The 17,632-nt window shown below is 40.8% G+C and overlaps 2 protein-coding genes across 2 annotated transcripts; both read left to right on the top strand.

Annotated features, from left to right (window-relative positions):
• Positions 1-4,208: 4,208 nt before the first annotated feature.
• hoxc4a (homeobox C4a) lies at positions 4,209-7,275 on the top strand. Its single transcript, XM_031844641.1, has 2 exons — positions 4,209-4,837; positions 5,346-7,275. The coding sequence occupies exons 1-2, from the start codon at positions 4,402-4,404 to the stop codon at positions 5,702-5,704; spliced, it is 795 nt and encodes a 264-aa protein (XP_031700501.1). The 5' UTR covers positions 4,209-4,401; the 3' UTR covers positions 5,705-7,275.
• Positions 7,276-14,280: 7,005 nt separating this feature from the next.
• LOC116382003 (homeobox protein Hox-C3a-like) lies at positions 14,281-17,181 on the top strand. The gene is made up of 2 exons (XM_031844640.1): positions 14,281-14,763; positions 16,008-17,181. The coding sequence occupies exons 1-2, from the start codon at positions 14,424-14,426 to the stop codon at positions 16,550-16,552; spliced, it is 885 nt and encodes a 294-aa protein (XP_031700500.1). The 5' UTR covers positions 14,281-14,423; the 3' UTR covers positions 16,553-17,181.
• The last annotated feature ends 451 nt before the right edge of the window (positions 17,182-17,632 follow it).

Here is a 17,632-nt window from a genome sequence, read left to right as displayed (position 1 = left end):
TGAACTGGATTTAACGCTGCAGTAAGAGTCCAACGAGCCACAACATATAGCCATAATGAACTGCAAAACCAACCAATGGTTTCTGTGGGGCATCTAGTATCTGAAACCACCTCTGCTCCCCCGGCTGCTGCTGTTAGAGGGTATTCATGTCCAACTAGTCTCCAGTCTGTCTGCACTTCATTAAAACTTTTTATTTTAACTGGACGATCCGGCTTAACGTTATTACACCTGGGGAGAGTAAACGTGTAAAGGCTATTAGGTTAAGGGTTTGATTAAAAGCGCATCGTAACCATTTTCATCAGGGAGCGGAATATTACTGCACTGTCTGCATCCAGGTCAGGTGCTGCTGGGCCACCAAATTAAAAAAACATGCCATGCATGGACACAACCACACCCTCCACATAGTTTCGCACAGATTTATATTGTTTACATGTACATGTGTGAACACGCTTGTACCGTTGTTATTTTACAGGGCGGGGGGGGGCGCTTAACAATTTCTCAAATGAACAAATGAAACAACAAATGAAACATCAAATTAGTCCGCCCGAGGGCCTCATTTTTTGTACTTCTACATTATAACTAGTTATTGAACTAGGTGCACGATCTGAAAGCCATTTGTGGGGAGAAAGAATTCATTGCTGTCCCTCCATCAATAATCCTTGGCAGTGAACTATTGGATCCAGTCAAACGCGAGGGGTGAAACGCGGGTCAGGCTGTCTAACTAATATTAAAATGCGTCCGCCAGAGCGCATGGGGCGAGAGGGGAATATGGAGTGTGCGTGCAGCTCGTTCACACTGACTGAGTGCACAACAAACTGCTTTTATTTAGATGAGCATACAAAGCCAAATGAACGTGAGTTAGATTTCTTTTTGTGACTATTTCCTCTTTAGTTCACCGTTTGTTTGCTCAGGATGCTTTGTTCTCCAATAAAAATAATGAATAAATTGATACACATAGTGCACTCGGGGAAATATGTAGATTGAGATGTTTTTTGACAGTGTTTGAATACCCTTGTGCATTTCCACTGTAATCAATTCCATCGATTCACAACCTGAGCATGTTTGCTGTTTTTAATAACCCCGAAACAGGTCACATGTCTGATATTTCATTTTTCATCCGAGGCTTTTCTCATTAGCTTCCAGAGTGGCAGGAAGAGAGGTTACTGAGCGGTCAGTATGGTAATAGCAAGAAGAAGAAATGGTTGGGAACAATAGAAACTTATTTTTCATCTGTGCTGTCACGCCGTCCCTTTGTATCTGCCGTGTTTGTGACTGAATATTCATATAAGAGCCACCTCAAAGGCAGAGGTTGAACGTAAAGAAAAGAAACCCTCTTGTCCTTTGCACACGACGCGTTGGTGTGCGCGCGCGAAGGCGTATTTATAGACGCGAATTTCATTTTATTGGAGAAAATATGTTAAAGTCACATTCTCTTAAGAGCAGAATTGATTTGTATTTGTGATAAACAGCGCCACGCGTTGTGCAGTATTTCTACTCCATTGCATCCTGAATATTCGTTGTGACAAATACTGTACTAATTCAGACGTGATAACCTGCATGCATAGAGCTTTGGCTGAGAGATCACCTCTGCAGTGTCTAACCTAAAAATTATTAGTTGTCTATATGTACCCTGTAGAACCGAATTTGTGTGAAATGCAAACAGTCGCAAATACGTCTCTACAGGAATACATGGGCAACTGAAATACCACGCCAGCCAATGGATTCTTCTGCTTCTGCCCGTCTTCACGTCTCTCTGGCTTTTTTCCTCAATGCTATTGAATATACAAGCATCAGTGATATACACAGCCTACATCCAGGCACTAGCAATGCAATAACATTGTCACAAAGTGTATTCATAGTCCAGACAGTAGATTGTGTAGGTAGGCCACAGAGAGCAGACCCATGTGTGCAGACAGTGTGCGGCTACTAGTGTCAGACCCTGTAAAACACGTTAGGAAGCAGGGGTCGTTTAAAAGTGACTGATTTACGGCTTTTATTGCTCTATAAAACGCCTCTAACATTCTCGCAAGGGGTAATAGAAATGTCTTGCGCATTCTGTACAAACAGGACAGCCAGAAATGCCATTTCATGTCTCATTTTTAACCATATTATGTAATTATTGCTGTGAAAATATATTCATCAGTTACCGTGCAATTTGCTGCTTTTGACCCAGAGATTGACTTGTGTGCTACTTTTGTTCAGGCTTAATGTTTCTTCAAGTGGGAGCCTCTGACGTTTATTATTATTATTATTATTATTATTATTATAGGTTGTAATTTTGGCTGTAGATGACTCCATAGCTAGGCTATCATAACAATCAAAAAAGAAAAGATGTATACATTCTGGATGCTGCTGAGCTATTAGAGAGTTAACCCTGTCTCTCTTTGACCACAGCTGACTCTGAGATAAGAATGGGAAGCATACAGCACATGACAAGTTTACACAGCCAGGCAGTATCAGTTTACAATATCACAGCAGACCTCCAGTAATGTGACTGATGGCCAGTGCTTAAGTCAAGAATAGCATGTAACATTTGGAGGCAGCCAGACTGACATATTATTGTAGTGTTGTTATTGTTTTGGCAATGAGTTGAACTATAGTTTAAAGGAAAATAAATATACACATTTGTAAACATATGTTTATATATCTGTTGCATGTATTTCTGTAAATATAAAGCAATACTGCATTATTCAAAATCTTCCTCAGCATTTCCTTTCATGAAATATGGGTTGTGGTTTTGCTGATTTATAGTGTAATAGTGTGGTCACGTGGTTTAATTTAAGGTCATAACAAAGGTCACAAAGTGTCTTGCAAGTATAAGAAACTGTTTCCTTAATATTGGTGAAGTAGAGAGTCATGAGGAGATGAAAATATACAGTTAAGAGCAGCATTCTGTCAGAAAATAGCCTTTGAAGAATTTGATGAGTTCAGTTGCACTTATTGTGTGAATGCATCTCTAAGCAGGACTGCCCTGCATGTACAGCTGCTCCAACATGCTCGACCAGATTGAACTTCTCTGTGACACAATAGGACTGCTCTGCAGTAAACTCAGCAGACCAGAATATTCTGAGACTCTCTGGTCTGTGACATCATGACAGTGTTGGTCCTCTGTGACATCATGCTGGTTGTGTTCATTCTGTCTGGTTTGTGACATGATGATGCTGCTCTGCTGCAGTTGTCAGGTTTGTGACTTCACAGATTTCCCAGTGTTGAGATAGTTTGGTCTGTTGGCTGCTCCACTGTTGTCTGTTCCCTACTTGTAGTATATGACTTTTCTCTACTTTCTCTATTTTCAATGTACATATCAAAGGCTTTTATTAAATGCTTATTGTATATTTCAGAATTAGAGGTTATTGTCAAAAGTTAAAGGCATGTGTAGGCATTTTTTACTTTACTGTTTTATGCTAGTGTAGACAATAGGAACACCATAACTTTTTTTATTCTTATCATCTTATTTGCTTCATTGTAAAGCACCCTACACCTTCGTTCAGGCAGATTTCCAAAGCAGCTTCTTCATGTCAGCTTCAATCAGGCCCGGTTTGGATGTTATCCTCACCAATTTCTAATTAAAAGTTGAAGGCGGAGCCTTTTAATGAATAGTCTGGGAAAGAAAAGCGATATAATTTTAAAATAGACAAATATCTCATCATTGAATGAAGGCTTTTGTTTAAGCAGCCTGTCCACCTTTTCTCCAACATTATAAATTATCAGGCCTACTTTCAAAAATCAACCACACCCCCTGATCTTCTCACCACTCCAGTCTTCTCTGACATTTAGATTCACAACAAACCTATTAAATATTTGTGCTGAAATGCTTTCAGAAATATCATCTTACAAAACTGATAAAGCTCCAATTCTTAAGTGTATTAATAGAGTGTAATCAGTTGTACAGCTGAAGTGCTGTTAGTAAACACTATGCCTTCATTAATTAGCAGATAACCTTTATATAAGGCGTGCAGGCTAACAAAATGATTGGTTTGCTATTGTCCTATCTTATCCTTGGCAAATCACCTATTGTCCCATTGAATAATCGAGACCAGAGGATTTTGCCTGTGTTTTTATTTTTTCCTTGGTCAGCAACTAGCTACTAGTTTTGTCTCCAAGATCAATTGCCTAGGTAACACAACCAGAGAGACGGGGGGGGGGGGGGGGGGGGGGGGGGGGGGGCGCGAGAGAGAGAGAGAGAGAGAGAAAAAGGGAGAGAGAGATTTGTGCACACAATGGCGACTGTAGGTATGCTAAATACCTCTGGTTCCTTATCCGGGAACTACCTCTTACTCTGCTATTGGGCCATTGGGTCACGTGGTAAAAGTAACTTTACAGGGCTGCTCGCAAGTAGGAGGGCTTTATGGAGCAGAAAAACGACAAAGCTAGAAAAATTATTTTCCACTCCAGAAATTAATGATCATGAGCTCGTATTTGATGGAGTCTAACTACATTGATCCGAAATTCCCTCCATGCGAGGAATATTCGCAAAATAACTACATCCCTGAGCATAGTCCAGAATATTACAGCCGCGCAAGGGAGACTGGCTTCCAGAATCACCATCAGGAGTTATATCCTCCGCGGGCGAGCTACCAAGAGCGCCAGTATAACTGTGCAAGCATCCCTGAACCTGACACGCCAAGGGGACATGGAGTACCCCATTCTGCGCACCTGCTGACAGGGAAAGGGCAACCTGCTTCATGTGAAACCCCACAGTTGTCCATGTCCCCCGCCACCCCACCAGCCGCAACCTCCGCCTGCAACCAAGCTACCCCGGAGCATCCAAACAGCACAGCCTCCTCCAAGCAGCCCGTGGTGTACCCATGGATGAAGAAAATTCACGTCAGCACTGGTAGGCAACTTGTGTGTTCATGTTCCCTGCACTCCTCGTGCTCCTCTCTCCCTTTCCCTCCCTTTATCAGTCCCTCTGACTCCCATCTCGTTGCCAGCCCCTGCTCCGATAGCAGGGAAGCCTTTGAAATGGCACAATTGAGGCGGATTTACGACTCGGCATTGGTAATTACACCCACCATAAATTTTATAGCCGAGGTATACTCAGGGCAGCCGTATCACCATGTGGCTTCTGCTGTTATGTATTGCGCGATAGAGAGAGGGGGAGAAATGAATAAGAAAAAAAAATTGAGCTTTGTAATCTTGCATTAATAATTTAGCTCATAGTTGGATGTGAGTGTCCTCTCATTACCCTGAGAAGTTCTTAACTTCCCATTTAAATTTCTCAAACAGCTAAACATTCATATCCAATAAATCTTTCCAGCCATATCTCAGTAGAGGCCATTCTTGTTTACCCCTCCTTTCCTCCCTTCTCCGTCTCCCTTTCTCTCCACTTATCCTATTTCCAGCGAACCCGGGTTACAATGGAGCGGAGTCCAAGCGGTCTAGGACAGCCTACACGCGGCAGCAAGTCTTAGAATTGGAGAAGGAATTCCACTATAACCGATATTTAACTCGGCGGAGGCGCATCGAGATTGCCCACACCCTGGTTCTCTCCGAGCGACAGATTAAAATCTGGTTTCAAAACCGCAGGATGAAATGGAAAAAGGATCACAGGCTCCCGAACACCAAAGTGAGATCCTCCTCCTCCTCCGGGTCCAACACAAGCTCGGCAGCCGGCGCTGTTGCCGCTGCTTCGGCCACTAACACTGGGGCCCCCGACGAACTCACCGGAGCACAGCATGGAGAGGATATTACCAGGTTATAAAACCACGAACCAAGGGGTAGAAAAAGGACTGGTTATTTATAGAACAATTATATATTTTGTTTTCGTAGCTATCTTGTGCGGTTTCCTTTAAGTCCAAAGTTATATAAAATGCATGTTATATAGCATGGATTATTGCGAATACCGATTAATTATTTTTACGTGACACAGGGTTTAATTTATTTGATGCTCAATTAAGATGATGTTTTTTATTAAAAAATGTTTTGAATGAAGGAAAAAAATAGTAGACAAAATATACATTTTATTAAAATGTTATTGTGGGCCATTCTTTTGCCCTGGTGCCCAAGGTGAAATGCACAATCTATTTATTTCAAACAACACTGGAAGAAAATCAATATAATAATAGTTATTTTTGGTATAACAAAGCTGGAAGACACCATTGATCTTGAACTTGTATTGTTTTTGACAAGAACAATGTGTGAATTACCTCGTGTATTTCAGAAACAGGATTTTGATTTACAATTTAGTTTTGTGGTGTTGATGTTGTGTTTAGACCGTTAAAAGGCTGATTATTGTGAAATGCAATAAACGGAGTGTAGTGTACTTGTGCTAATCATATTGGTCAATAAAACATTACTAGTTTTATATACCTTTGGTCGAAATTCATTTTAGGCAAGATGAGGTCTGCTATTGTTTTATGGCTTTTTCGGAGGGATCACCTTAAAAAGTGTACAGATGTGTGAATACTTGAACATTTCATGAGGGAAACAAGAATCACTGTGTTTTTAAATTGTGATTGTAAATCCTGCAGCTCATTCTTGCGTCTTTAGCAACGTGCACAGACTGTGTGTGTATGTAAGAGATAGTGTGTGTGTGTGTGTGTGTGTGTGGGTGTGTGTGTATGTATGTGTTTTAAAACCAAATTTATAATGGACTGAAGTTATTTCTAAAATCTGAAAATGAAATAGTTTGCGCTGTGCATTATGTGCAACCTCATCAGTCTGAAGGGCATTCAATTAATGCTGAAGAGAAGTACTGAGGCCCTTCACTCTGCACTGAGTGCTCCTTCGTCCTGACTTGAACACAAAGCTGCATGCGTTCAATTTAAGAGGACATTTGTTCATTACACATTGTTGTGAAAATATTCTTATTCATTTTGTAACCTAGTATTTTCCCTGCTTTTTGTTCTGCAGTCCACTGCGCCATGCGGCTGAGTTTTCAAATGTACAGAAATAAAAATAAATACAATAAAGTCTTGAGATGCAGATAGATTCTATGACGCGTCATGTGGTGATGGAGTAGTTGACCTTTGTTATCAGACTCTGTAGCAGTGCCCTAGCAAAAAGAAAACAATGCTGATGTTTTCTTGTCTGTTCACTCTCGGCTTTTGCTTGTATAAACAATTTGCCACATGTACCTGCTGTCTCCCCAGTGGGTGCTTTGCCTCCAGAGTGTGCAGCAGCTCGCGAGAATTCAAGAAACACCACAACTACAATTTCAAAAAAAACGGCGCGTCTTACTGCAACGTCATCGGCCACACCGGAGGACCGACGCACAGGACTGTTAAAGACTGTATATCTGCTGGACTCATACAACTATTTTACAAAATATCACTCAAGCTGCACCTCTCAACTGTCTTGAGATCTATTTTTTTCCACAAAGATGTATTCATTTTTTGTAGTTTTTTTGTGGGCTAGATCTGTGCAGAAGGGTTTTCAGTTTAGACATGACTTGAACCCAAAGACGCGCAATAATTTGATAGATTATTAAATTGTGACATGAATAGGCCTTATAAAATGCCTGACGTAGTGGGGGGCAAGGGAGCACAAAGGGAAGAGGTATTCTCCATCATCAATCTTTCACTGCAGAGCCTTGTGTTATGTTCTGGAAAACAGCTCTGACAACAGCCAGTTTTGATCTTGCTAAATATTATCTACCAGGCCATATCTTCCACCATTATTCCCAAACGTTAGAGTTTGAATGTACTTTGAAATAAAGTACTTTAACTGGACCACAGCGGTTACCATCTGCTTTTTGGACGTGGCTTTTGGAGAGGCACTAGAATGGTGAGACGGCGCTGAAAAATGAATCCACAAGCCTTTATGTTGCTGGACAGATTAGAGAAATTAATGTGCTCGCCACAGTCGCAGCATCCCTCCAATTCCTTTCTAGGCCCTGTCGCCTCCATGTCGCGAGGCTGAAAAGCTACTTTATTGAAGTTTGGGGGCGAAGTGGGAGAAGGCCGAGTTCGCCTCGAGGACACATTTTCTGTCCCATTAAGCTCATTTCAGTCTGGATGGCCGACCTCCCCAACCCTGTGACCTGACTCACTCTCTATTCGTGTACCTTCTGTGTGCGCCCTCACTGGTCCCCCTTGGCCTCGTCTTTCTTTGTGGATATTTCTGCGTTGTGCCTAGAGAGGGGCCTGTGGCGGGGCATCACTGAATGTGTTGCTCCTTTTGTTAATCAGAGTGACCCAGGACAGTGTTCAACTCTCGGACAAGTCCTCTTCTCTGTATCCAACAGATCTAGGACCTCCAAACTTGCGTCCTTCTTGGAGCATCTGAAACCGAGCTTCCAACAATTTGTGGTTACTTTCACCGGAGTTTACAGAAGTACACATGAAAGCAATATTCTGAGAGATTAGGAGAAATGCTTCATTCAAAATATCTGTATTTCGAGTTGTTACGAGCCTGCATGCAAAAAAAAGAAGAAGCATTTTGTACATTTATTACACGGGCATATTTCCCGTTATACACCCTTATTAAACTGATCAAATTAAAATTAGCACCAAGAATTAAAAATGTCCCATTTTCCAGAGATTAATTACATTCCCTAAAGTCTCAAAAATAGGAGGCAGTAAAAATAGTCTATGCGGTCATGTGACTTCTGTGTGACTTAAGAGAATAGCTCGCCTCAGGTACTTCCGCTCAAAAACAAGCTGCCAATTATAGCTTGGTGTCTCTGACAGTACTAGGATAGTTGGTCATTGTGATTAGTTTATGGACAGGGACCTTCAAGTTAAAAACCTTGCAAGCTTTCCACTGACGCGCCACTCTTTCCGAAAATGTATTTTTAATCAAAATGCTAATTCTTTTTCGCAAATGAGACAGAAAGTAACTTATAAAGCTTATTGATGAGAAATAAAGTTCTGCTCGGACGCCCCAAAATGATTAAAACAACAACGTTAAATGTGAGCTATTTTAGATATTTTAAATATTTTCTGTTTACTTTATTTGGAAAACCTTACTGCTGGTTGCAAGCAGCCTCAATTGTATCACAATATTATTATTTGGATGCGTTGTGCAATAAACGTCTGGTCTTTCTTGTGTGGCCAGGACCAAATATTCAGCGCTCAGGGAAACATATTCAACAGCATGCATTCTAAGATAAACAGCTGACACTAAAACCCAAAGCAACTAATCAGAGTGTCTCTTATTTATAGCCTGTATGATAATTCAGCATGCTCCTCCTCCTCTTGTGTCCGAGGCTACAGGTGGAGCTCAAACCACAACCTGAACAATGACGGGATGTCGCTTTCTGTTTGAGCTCTTCTAATTGAAGATTTGTGTAAAGTAATAACATGAAGTATAATTCGCTGAGATTTTCTGTCTGGACCTTTCGTTGAATGAGCTGTGCCAAAAAAACAATTAACACAGCCATATAAGGCCCTGCTAGATTTATTAAGAGAACAAACAATGTGGTGTTTAGAATGACTGTTTAAACAAAAGCTCTTTCGTTTATCAGTCATAAATAAGTCTTTCCTGGCGTTTTGTTATTAAACTTTGGACTAATGGGCAATGACATCAACATTACTTTTTTAATATTTACACAGATATTTGTCATAATTTCATATTATACTTTACACATAATAAGCAAGCAAATCATTCCTTACATCTGTTAACTTCAAAGTCTTACCTTTTAAAAGATCAACATGACTAAAAAACAACTTAATATCCGTGAGGTAGCTTCATCTGTTGTCCTTTTTATGAATAAGAGCCACTCTAAAGTTTCAAATAATCGCTCATTGATTTTAATCTTCCTCCAGCGAATTATTTTAAATCAGTCCTTTGCTCTCAGTTGAATCTTCTTCTTTTTTAAACTAAAAGAATATAGTTATTATTTCATGTATTTTCAGTGTTTAAATTCCCCAACACTTACTCAGCCCTAACTGCTTTCTTTTCTGACTCGAAACTGTTGAATCACACATGATTTTCAGCTCACATTGCACTGCTGCAGGCTCCATGTGATTTATGAGCACTTCAGGCGTCTCTCTATCTCTCTCTCTCTATCTCTCTCTCTCGGTGGATACAAACTTTACATAAACAGCCATCGAAGTGTTTTAACAAGAGGCAAATACGAAACCAAAATGATCAGCTGTTGTGTCGGTGTAGTGGTTTATTACCTGTTTTTATTGTCTAAGTAGGCTGCAAAACGGTTTTTTCCACTCGTCTCAGGTGTGTCTTCTTCAACCACTTTGGTTTGTGATGAAAGGTGTATTGTTATGGCGTAGTGTGTTTAAACGGAGGCCATGGCAGTTGCATAAAAGCTGAGAGTTGAAACAGGGGTCATGCTGCTATTTTCCAGGGACAGAGAGGCTCTCTCGCAGTGACCAGCAGTGGGTGTGTCATAAATCCGTAAATCTCTCGCCCATCCGTTCACTCTTGGGAGCAGATGCACCATGTCTTTTTTTTTTTTGGTCCCTGTGTGTGTGTGTGTGTGTGTGTGTGTGTGTGTGTGTGTGTGTGTGTGTGTGTGTGTGTGTGTGTGTGTGTGTCTGTTGAGTTAAACACATTTACATAAAACTAGATTTTAAAACTCCATCAGACATGTTAAATGATTTACTGTCAGTGCTGGCAAACATTTCAAGCAGGGGGACGACAAAGCAGCTTGGATCAACACTGATATCACGCTGTAGACTCCAACATCACATCACACAGGACATGATGGCCATGGGTAAACTTGCCAGTAACACTTTATGTCATCATAATGCCTCGCTGAGAAATTTTTCATTAGCCTATTTGCTGCATCGTTGAAGACCATAGAAATTACAGTCATTTTCCCTCAGTTCAAGGTGTCACCGGGGGCCCAGACAGTCACTAGATTGAGTTATGATTATGTTATTCACTTTTCATTAGCAAAAGTGATCTGAATTTGGGATCCTGAGACTATAGATCCACAATTATGTATAGGTTAAGTGCAAATGTGCTTTTTATTTGATTTGCTCTGTGAAAATGATTCTCTGGTGTATTTGTGGGACCACTAGTTGCTTTTCTACTGCAGTAGTCTCATACTTTGAGGACAGCTGCTGCAGCATTTGGAATGTTACCGGCAATTGAATGTTAAAGGCAAAATACATCATCTGGATGTGCAAAAGGGTCACCTCACTACCAAAATGTAAAACCTGCCTTCACGTCCAGATTAATCGATTTGATGAAAAAAATGTATTGTTATATATTGAAGCCTATTATGATGATGTTAAAGGTTTGCTTTAAACAGTAAAACAGGTCAATTATCATTAGTTGCGAAGAAAAACAAAATGGCTTTAATTGTTAATACACACACAAGCTGTTAACACTTATCAGATTTCACAGGGAAATATAGCAAACATATTTGTTTTTTATACTTTTAAAGATATTCTGATGAAGACGCATATTTCGCCAGAGTAAAAAAAAAAGTAATTTCCAAATGTGACACTTTCAGATATCCATTGGCTCAGAACGACAGGATTTATGTGCACTCTCCACAGACAGGCCAGAATTTACAGTGAGCTGTGCTTTAAACAGGCCCAAATTAATACTCCATGTTAATGCACATGGTTTATGCAAAAGTCAGGACTTGTTTTGGAAATTGACAATGTGTGTCTTTTCCCCACTTATGAAGTGCAGTCTGCAAACTCTAGTCCTTTCATTTCACTCTGCATTGTTTACAGCAATATAGGGCACCGGGCCCATAAATCTTCTCCTTGCTCTGCCAAGACAGCGCCATTTGTATGCACCGTTTTAACCGACAGCATCCTCTGCCCATTAACGTCTTCTCCCCAGCTCTCTCTCTCAGTCTCCTCTTATCTGCCCAGCTCTGTCCCCTGGAAATACATTAACTTATCCGTGCATTTGTTGAGCTCTGAAAAACAATTATGTTTTTTGAGTGTAAGGAATATATAATTTATGTGGAAAATATAATAAAATAAATACAAGAATTGTATTCTGCAGATTCCCCCGTGTGTGCGCGGTTGCAGATAGGCCTACTCCCCATTCCCCAATACCGTTGTAAGTTATTGGTATGAAAAATAAAAGTTTATAGACGATTTGCTCGGTTGTTTGTGTCAGCAGGCGAGAGAGCGCAGAAGGTAAGGAGGAATTGTAAAAGGGTTGACACCCAGAGCGACCGGCGCGCTTTTGTGTGAGAGAGAAAAATGATTTATTGCCACTGAGGCGGTTCAAACAGAGTTCACGGAGAATTGTAGTGGAGGCGCGGAGGAGCTAAATTATGGTCTTGCTGAGCTAGTATATCATAGATCCTATCTCCAATTCAGAGAGTGTGTTCAAGGGTGTGGGGTAAGGAAAACAAAACGAATTTAATTACTTTCCCCCATTTCAGTCAGTGCTGATGTATACTACTTAATTCGCCTGATACTACTACTACTAAATAATAATAATAAAGGTAATACCTACTACTATTGTTATTGCATTATTGGTGGATTTAACGAGATACAAGCAGATGCCAATATATTTAAATTTCTATTTATTTTGCTCTGATGGGCTACCTTCAGCCAATAATGAGATTAACTGAGGGGACATTTAGCCCTTAACTGCAATTTTAATGGACAGGCTGAGAAGATTAACGCCGTTTTCGGTTGAAAATTACAGTCAAAATTGAATTATGATCATGTAACAGTCGTTTTGATGTGGATCATGGTTACCAATAATAAAACATAGTGTATGGGACGATAGTTGTATTGTTTCCTTGGAAATTCAAAAGAAAAACAAAAGAATCCAAGGACGTAACCAGGTAAAACCTCAGTGATGGTGGCAGCCAAAGCAGGGGTGAAACAGAAAAGGGGGAAGGCTCCTCTTCTTCCAAGCTATGCAACCCTGAGTGCATAATCCATCACCGCTGAGAGACATCTAAAGAGGGTTTTCTCGACAGCTTTGTTGTGGTGAAACACCAGAAGGAACTTATATCTAAAGCCTGCTTCAACTTAGATTGATACACAGAATATGCGGAAAACTCTCGTTTTGGAAGATGCTTTTGGGTGCACTATTTTTTATTTAATAATTGTGATGGCTTTATTATTCTAGTTATTTATCCACTTTACATTGTGCCTTGTGGAAATTAAGCAATCATGTTTTATGAGTTTTCTTTTCTTCCAAAAGGTAACTCAGTTTGGCTACACTTGATGTAGCATTTAGCCCAAATAATTTCCCCCAACTTATTTATTATGGGTTTTTTAAATGAAGTTGCAAAATTCACATTTTGTTTAAGTGCCTTGCACCTTCATAACTATATTTCAATGGTCCTTGTGTTTTGTATGCTCTTTGTTGTAACTCTAAACAGGCGTTGCAGAATATCTCCCCCTACTCTTTTGTCCATCTTTGCGTCCACCATCCAAAACGTCCGCAGTGTTTGTCCGTTGCCTTACAGAGCCCATACAGGGACACTTGATACTGTACAGTGACGCCTGCTTAATGCAAATGCGCTGAAAAAAATCTCTAATGATTGCCTCCTTTGTCTTTGTGTGGCAATGACTGTCAAGCCTTTGTTTGACCACTCCCCGTGAATCCTATTAAGCCAAAGCTATACTTCCACTCCGACAGTTATAAGCATATGCTGTTATTTAAAGGAAAAGCCCGCCGATTTATACTGGCCAGTTAAATGAGTTGCAAATCAAATTATCCAAAATAATCGGAATAATTCATTTTACAAGCAACAAACAGGCTTATTGCAGAGTGCCCATATAGAGCAGCTAATATCATGGAAATAAGGGGGAAACATATTTCTCATTATGTTTAATTGTAGAAAAATACACCCCGAAATCCATTTATTTTTAGGCGTTTTACATCTAAAAAAAAAAAACAGCTGAAGCGAAATAATGAGTTGTGGTCGATGATGCGTTGCTATCCAGTATATTATTCTAGCTCATAGACATAATTTAACAGGAAGTCCTCACGTTGTATCTGGTCAAACCTACCACTTAAAGATCAGGATGTGCAGCTGCAATGGGCGGGTCCTTCTAACAATCGCGTCCTGTCAAAAGATTGACAATATTACAAGAAATCAACACTCCGTTTGTGATGAGACGTCCCTCTCCACACAGTGTAGTCTCCCCCCCCTCTCTCTGCCATTGTTTCTCTCTCACCGCATAAACACATCTCCCTCTTTCTCTCTCACACTTGTGACACAGTTGTTGGCGTCTACTCATATTCCGTTTTGTGTTTTTATAGATAAAGGAACGCAGGATGCTCATAGAAATGTTGTCTGAAGAAATATCACAGAAGCTTCTTCGCTCGCCCCAAGTTGCCAGCGGATTACTTTGCAACTCCAGGGCTCTGCTATTGGAGGACGACCACACGTGACTACGGCACCCTTCTGGTAAATATTATTCAAATGTTCCACATGGTTATTTCAAGTGCTCTTCCCTGCATGGCTTTATATATTCAGGTTAATTGTGATCGGATATTAGACAGACAGAAGTCATATCGTCTTTACTACTGTTGAGGGATTCCTGGTTTTATTTGAGACAGTTTGATGAGCTGGGTCCATGGACCCCCAACAGTCTGCCCTCCCACTGCAGCTGCATGGCAACAGTTTTGCTATGAGCTCTGGACAAGTGCCAAAACTAAGCGCGGGATACAATGAAGAAGGAGGAGGTGGAGGCCAAGAAGCTGAAGTTAATCAGCAAAACATGACCTCCTCTGCTCATGTCAGTTCCAGGTTGAACCCAGGTGAACAGCTTCAGTGCCCACTGGAGCCTCTGGTTCACTGCCATGCCAAGGGCAAGATGGACATCAAGAGCAGGAGCTGCAGTCTACTCACCATCTGCCGCTCAGGAGTAATTTTTCCCTGGATGAATCCACGGACAACTGACTCTGAGCAATCTGGTAACTGGATTTGTTTATTGTCATTTACTTTTTAATGCTTGAAAGCTATAAGTGAGTGCACAATCTTCAGGTGCAGTGACAGGGTGATTCCATGAATCCAAATTTAATAAGCATTTCCCTCATTTGTGCATTGAATATATAACTGATATCTGACCTTATAGCTGTTAGACTGTTATAGCTTTTTCAGACACATGTTGCAACTGAAGACACAGTCAGCCCCCTAATCTTTTACAAATTTACAAACAGTGCAAGCAAAAGTCTCACTATAGTTGATATAATACTGTGTCACCTGCTTCATTTTTAAATGTCATTGTCTTGCTATAGTTCTTTGCTCTTCTGGGTTGCTGTTGGCAATAATGTTCAAAAGCTACAGTGAGTAGGTGGCACAGAACTACACATTTGGAACTAAGGATCTTCTTTTCAATAAATGCATCCTAATCAGCAAAGATCATCACTTTATGATCCGTTGTTTCTTATAACAATCATTAAGTACCTTTGTTTTGAGTGTAAGTCATATTGTCTCAGTACGTTTTGCAAAAAAAGAGAATTACAGAAATAGAAAATGACAATATTAAATATATAAAACTAGAGTAAATGACAACAAATACACATTTGTATTGTTTATATTATTTACCAACATGCTTTAAAAATTTTTTTTTTACAAAAATAGATAAACATCATGATCTTGACACTACAATCAACAAGGAAGCTTTAGTCTGCCAGTCTGGTGTTGAGGAGAGCACTTTTCTCATTATTATTAGGCCTATTAGGTATACATTAACCCCTGTGTGTTATGTTGTTATCAACAGGGCCCGGGTATCGTTCATATACATGTCAAATTGAATCTCTAATGGTGGTTATTTTCAGTGGTGGTCCCAAGGTACCTTTTAAGTGACTGAGATGGGGATTTGACAGGTCTGCTTCCGTGCGTAGCTGTGATTAATGTGGCCTGTCAGGCAGCCGTAGTGGCGTCAGATGTTTCCCCCAGACTGTTTCTTCGGGAGGTAACTTTCCCTGAACACATGACACAGTAGACAGCCAGTCTTGTATAGTGTCTCAAGCATGACTGAATACAAGGAAGAGCTGAGGGCCCTAGTTTGTCCCAGGTTGATTGGCTGAGGATTAACATGGTTCTCACTGGCACTTGAAGTCCATGGAGGGTATACATTTCAGGATAGACCTGTTAGAAATGTGGCACTTGCTCTTAACGCCCTCTCTTCTTTATGTGCTTCCTCCTGCATCAGTCAGCGGTGGTGTGGCGGCGGATCTGTCAGGCAGAGGAAGGCTCTGTGTCAGGAGGGAGAGAACGGCCTTCACCAAAAGCCAGCTGCTGGAGCTGGAGAAGGAGTTTCACTTCAGCCCTTACCTGTGTCGTCCTCGGCGGCTGGAGATGGCAGCCGGGCTGCATCTCACCGATCGCCAGGTCAAGATTTGGTTTCAGAACCGCAGGATGAGGTACAAAAAAGAGCAGAGGCATGGAAAGGTGGCAGGGTCTTCCCAGTGGTCTCCCTATAACCCTTCCCTCAGCTTGAGCTCATGTGCGGACCAGCTGAGCTTTCAGGGTGAATGTGCTGTTAGAACTTCCTCCTCAGAGCTGCACTTCATGGATTACGCTCCTCTGTCCTCCTCTCTCTTTGGCTCTCACAGTGATACCAGCAGTGGTCAGTGTAATCACCCCGCAGACCTGCCCCATCTGAGCTGCATAATTCCATCTGTTGCAAATGGTCCTCTGTCCTCCTGTACGGGTGCAGATAGTCATCACCATGCTGGCATTTCAAACTGGCCCTAGGGCCCCATAATGGCCATCCCTCCTGTGCTCATCAAAATCTCAATGATACATCCACTTTCACTTATGAAAGACTGGTGGATGTCTTATTAGCATCCCTGGGTTGAAATCCCCTTAACACACCATTCATGAAACATTTTAATTAAACTATATGAACATATCTTAATTAAAGGAGAGCGACAGCAGTATCATTTGTGTTTCTCAGGCACAGTGACTGCAGACTGCAGGTCAAACTTGCTGCTCATATTGTACTCACGCTGCATGCACAACACATTCAAGCCATTAATTACTACAAGTTTTGCTGTGATTTTGTGGCTGTTACATTTATAATGTCGTTGCATGTTTAATGCATGTGGGAATCATGTTATGAGTGATTTTTCTGTTTCCCTCTTTTGTCAAATAATAGCTAAGTGGTTATCATATTTTCTAAGTGTTACATTTGGGCTCTTTTTCATTATCTACTGTAAATAACAGGCAATTTGTGTAAAATGTTTTAACTGTGAAATGCGCAGAATAATGTTCATATCCAATGATGTTATATTTTTGTTAAATCCATTGAAGGATACGGCAAGTCTTTGATACGGTTCTTGATTAATTGAGATGTCATATACTGTACACACTTAATAAATGCATTCGAGAAAACCATAGCCCTTGTGCAATGTTTACCTTATTCATCGCTGATTAGAGTTACATTTTTTTCCAGCAGTATTTCATAATTAAGGATTCAAATCTCAAAGGGAAAAAAAAAAACGGAAAGTAATCAAATTAAGGCTTTAGATTCATTGAAAACTCGACAGTATTGTGCATTCAAGTTACACGATCTTGCCACATAAGCCTTTCCCTCGCTCCTGCCTCCGAGTTCCCCACCATTAATCACTGAGACAAGGCAGTTTTTCCAGCACTCCAACCACAAGCTCTGAACCCACTGGGCACCATGACAAGATCTCTTGCCTCCTCCTTCCCTTTTCAATAGCCAAATTGGAGTGCTGCAAGTTGGGGCTGGCCTCCTTCTCAGGAGGTATGTTAGTTGTGTAGCTTCTACGCCCTTCCAGCAGCACATAGGCCACAACAGACAAGTGAGGT

The sequence above is a fragment of the Anarrhichthys ocellatus genome, unplaced genomic scaffold (genome assembly GCF_004355925.1).
Source record: "Anarrhichthys ocellatus isolate YVR2014 unplaced genomic scaffold, GSC_Weel_1.0 scaffold5, whole genome shotgun sequence".
Taxonomy (NCBI): Eukaryota; Metazoa; Chordata; class Actinopteri; order Perciformes; family Anarhichadidae; genus Anarrhichthys; species Anarrhichthys ocellatus.
The sequence above is the reverse complement of the archived record's forward strand: the minus strand, read 5'-3'. Positions and strand labels throughout refer to the sequence as shown.

Coding starts and splice junctions, on each gene's coding strand:
- hoxc4a (XM_031844641.1), top strand. CDS start 4,402: ATGATCATGAGCTCGTATTTGATGGAGTCTAACTACATTGATCCGAAA. Junction 4,838..5,345: donor GAAAATTCACGTCAGCACTG/GTAGGCAACTTG, acceptor TCCTATTTCCAG/CGAACCCGGGTTACAATGGA.
- LOC116382003 (XM_031844640.1), top strand. CDS start 14,424: ATGGACCCCCAACAGTCTGCCCTCCCACTGCAGCTGCATGGCAACAGT. Junction 14,764..16,007: donor AACTGACTCTGAGCAATCTG/GTAACTGGATTT, acceptor CTCCTGCATCAG/TCAGCGGTGGTGTGGCGGCG.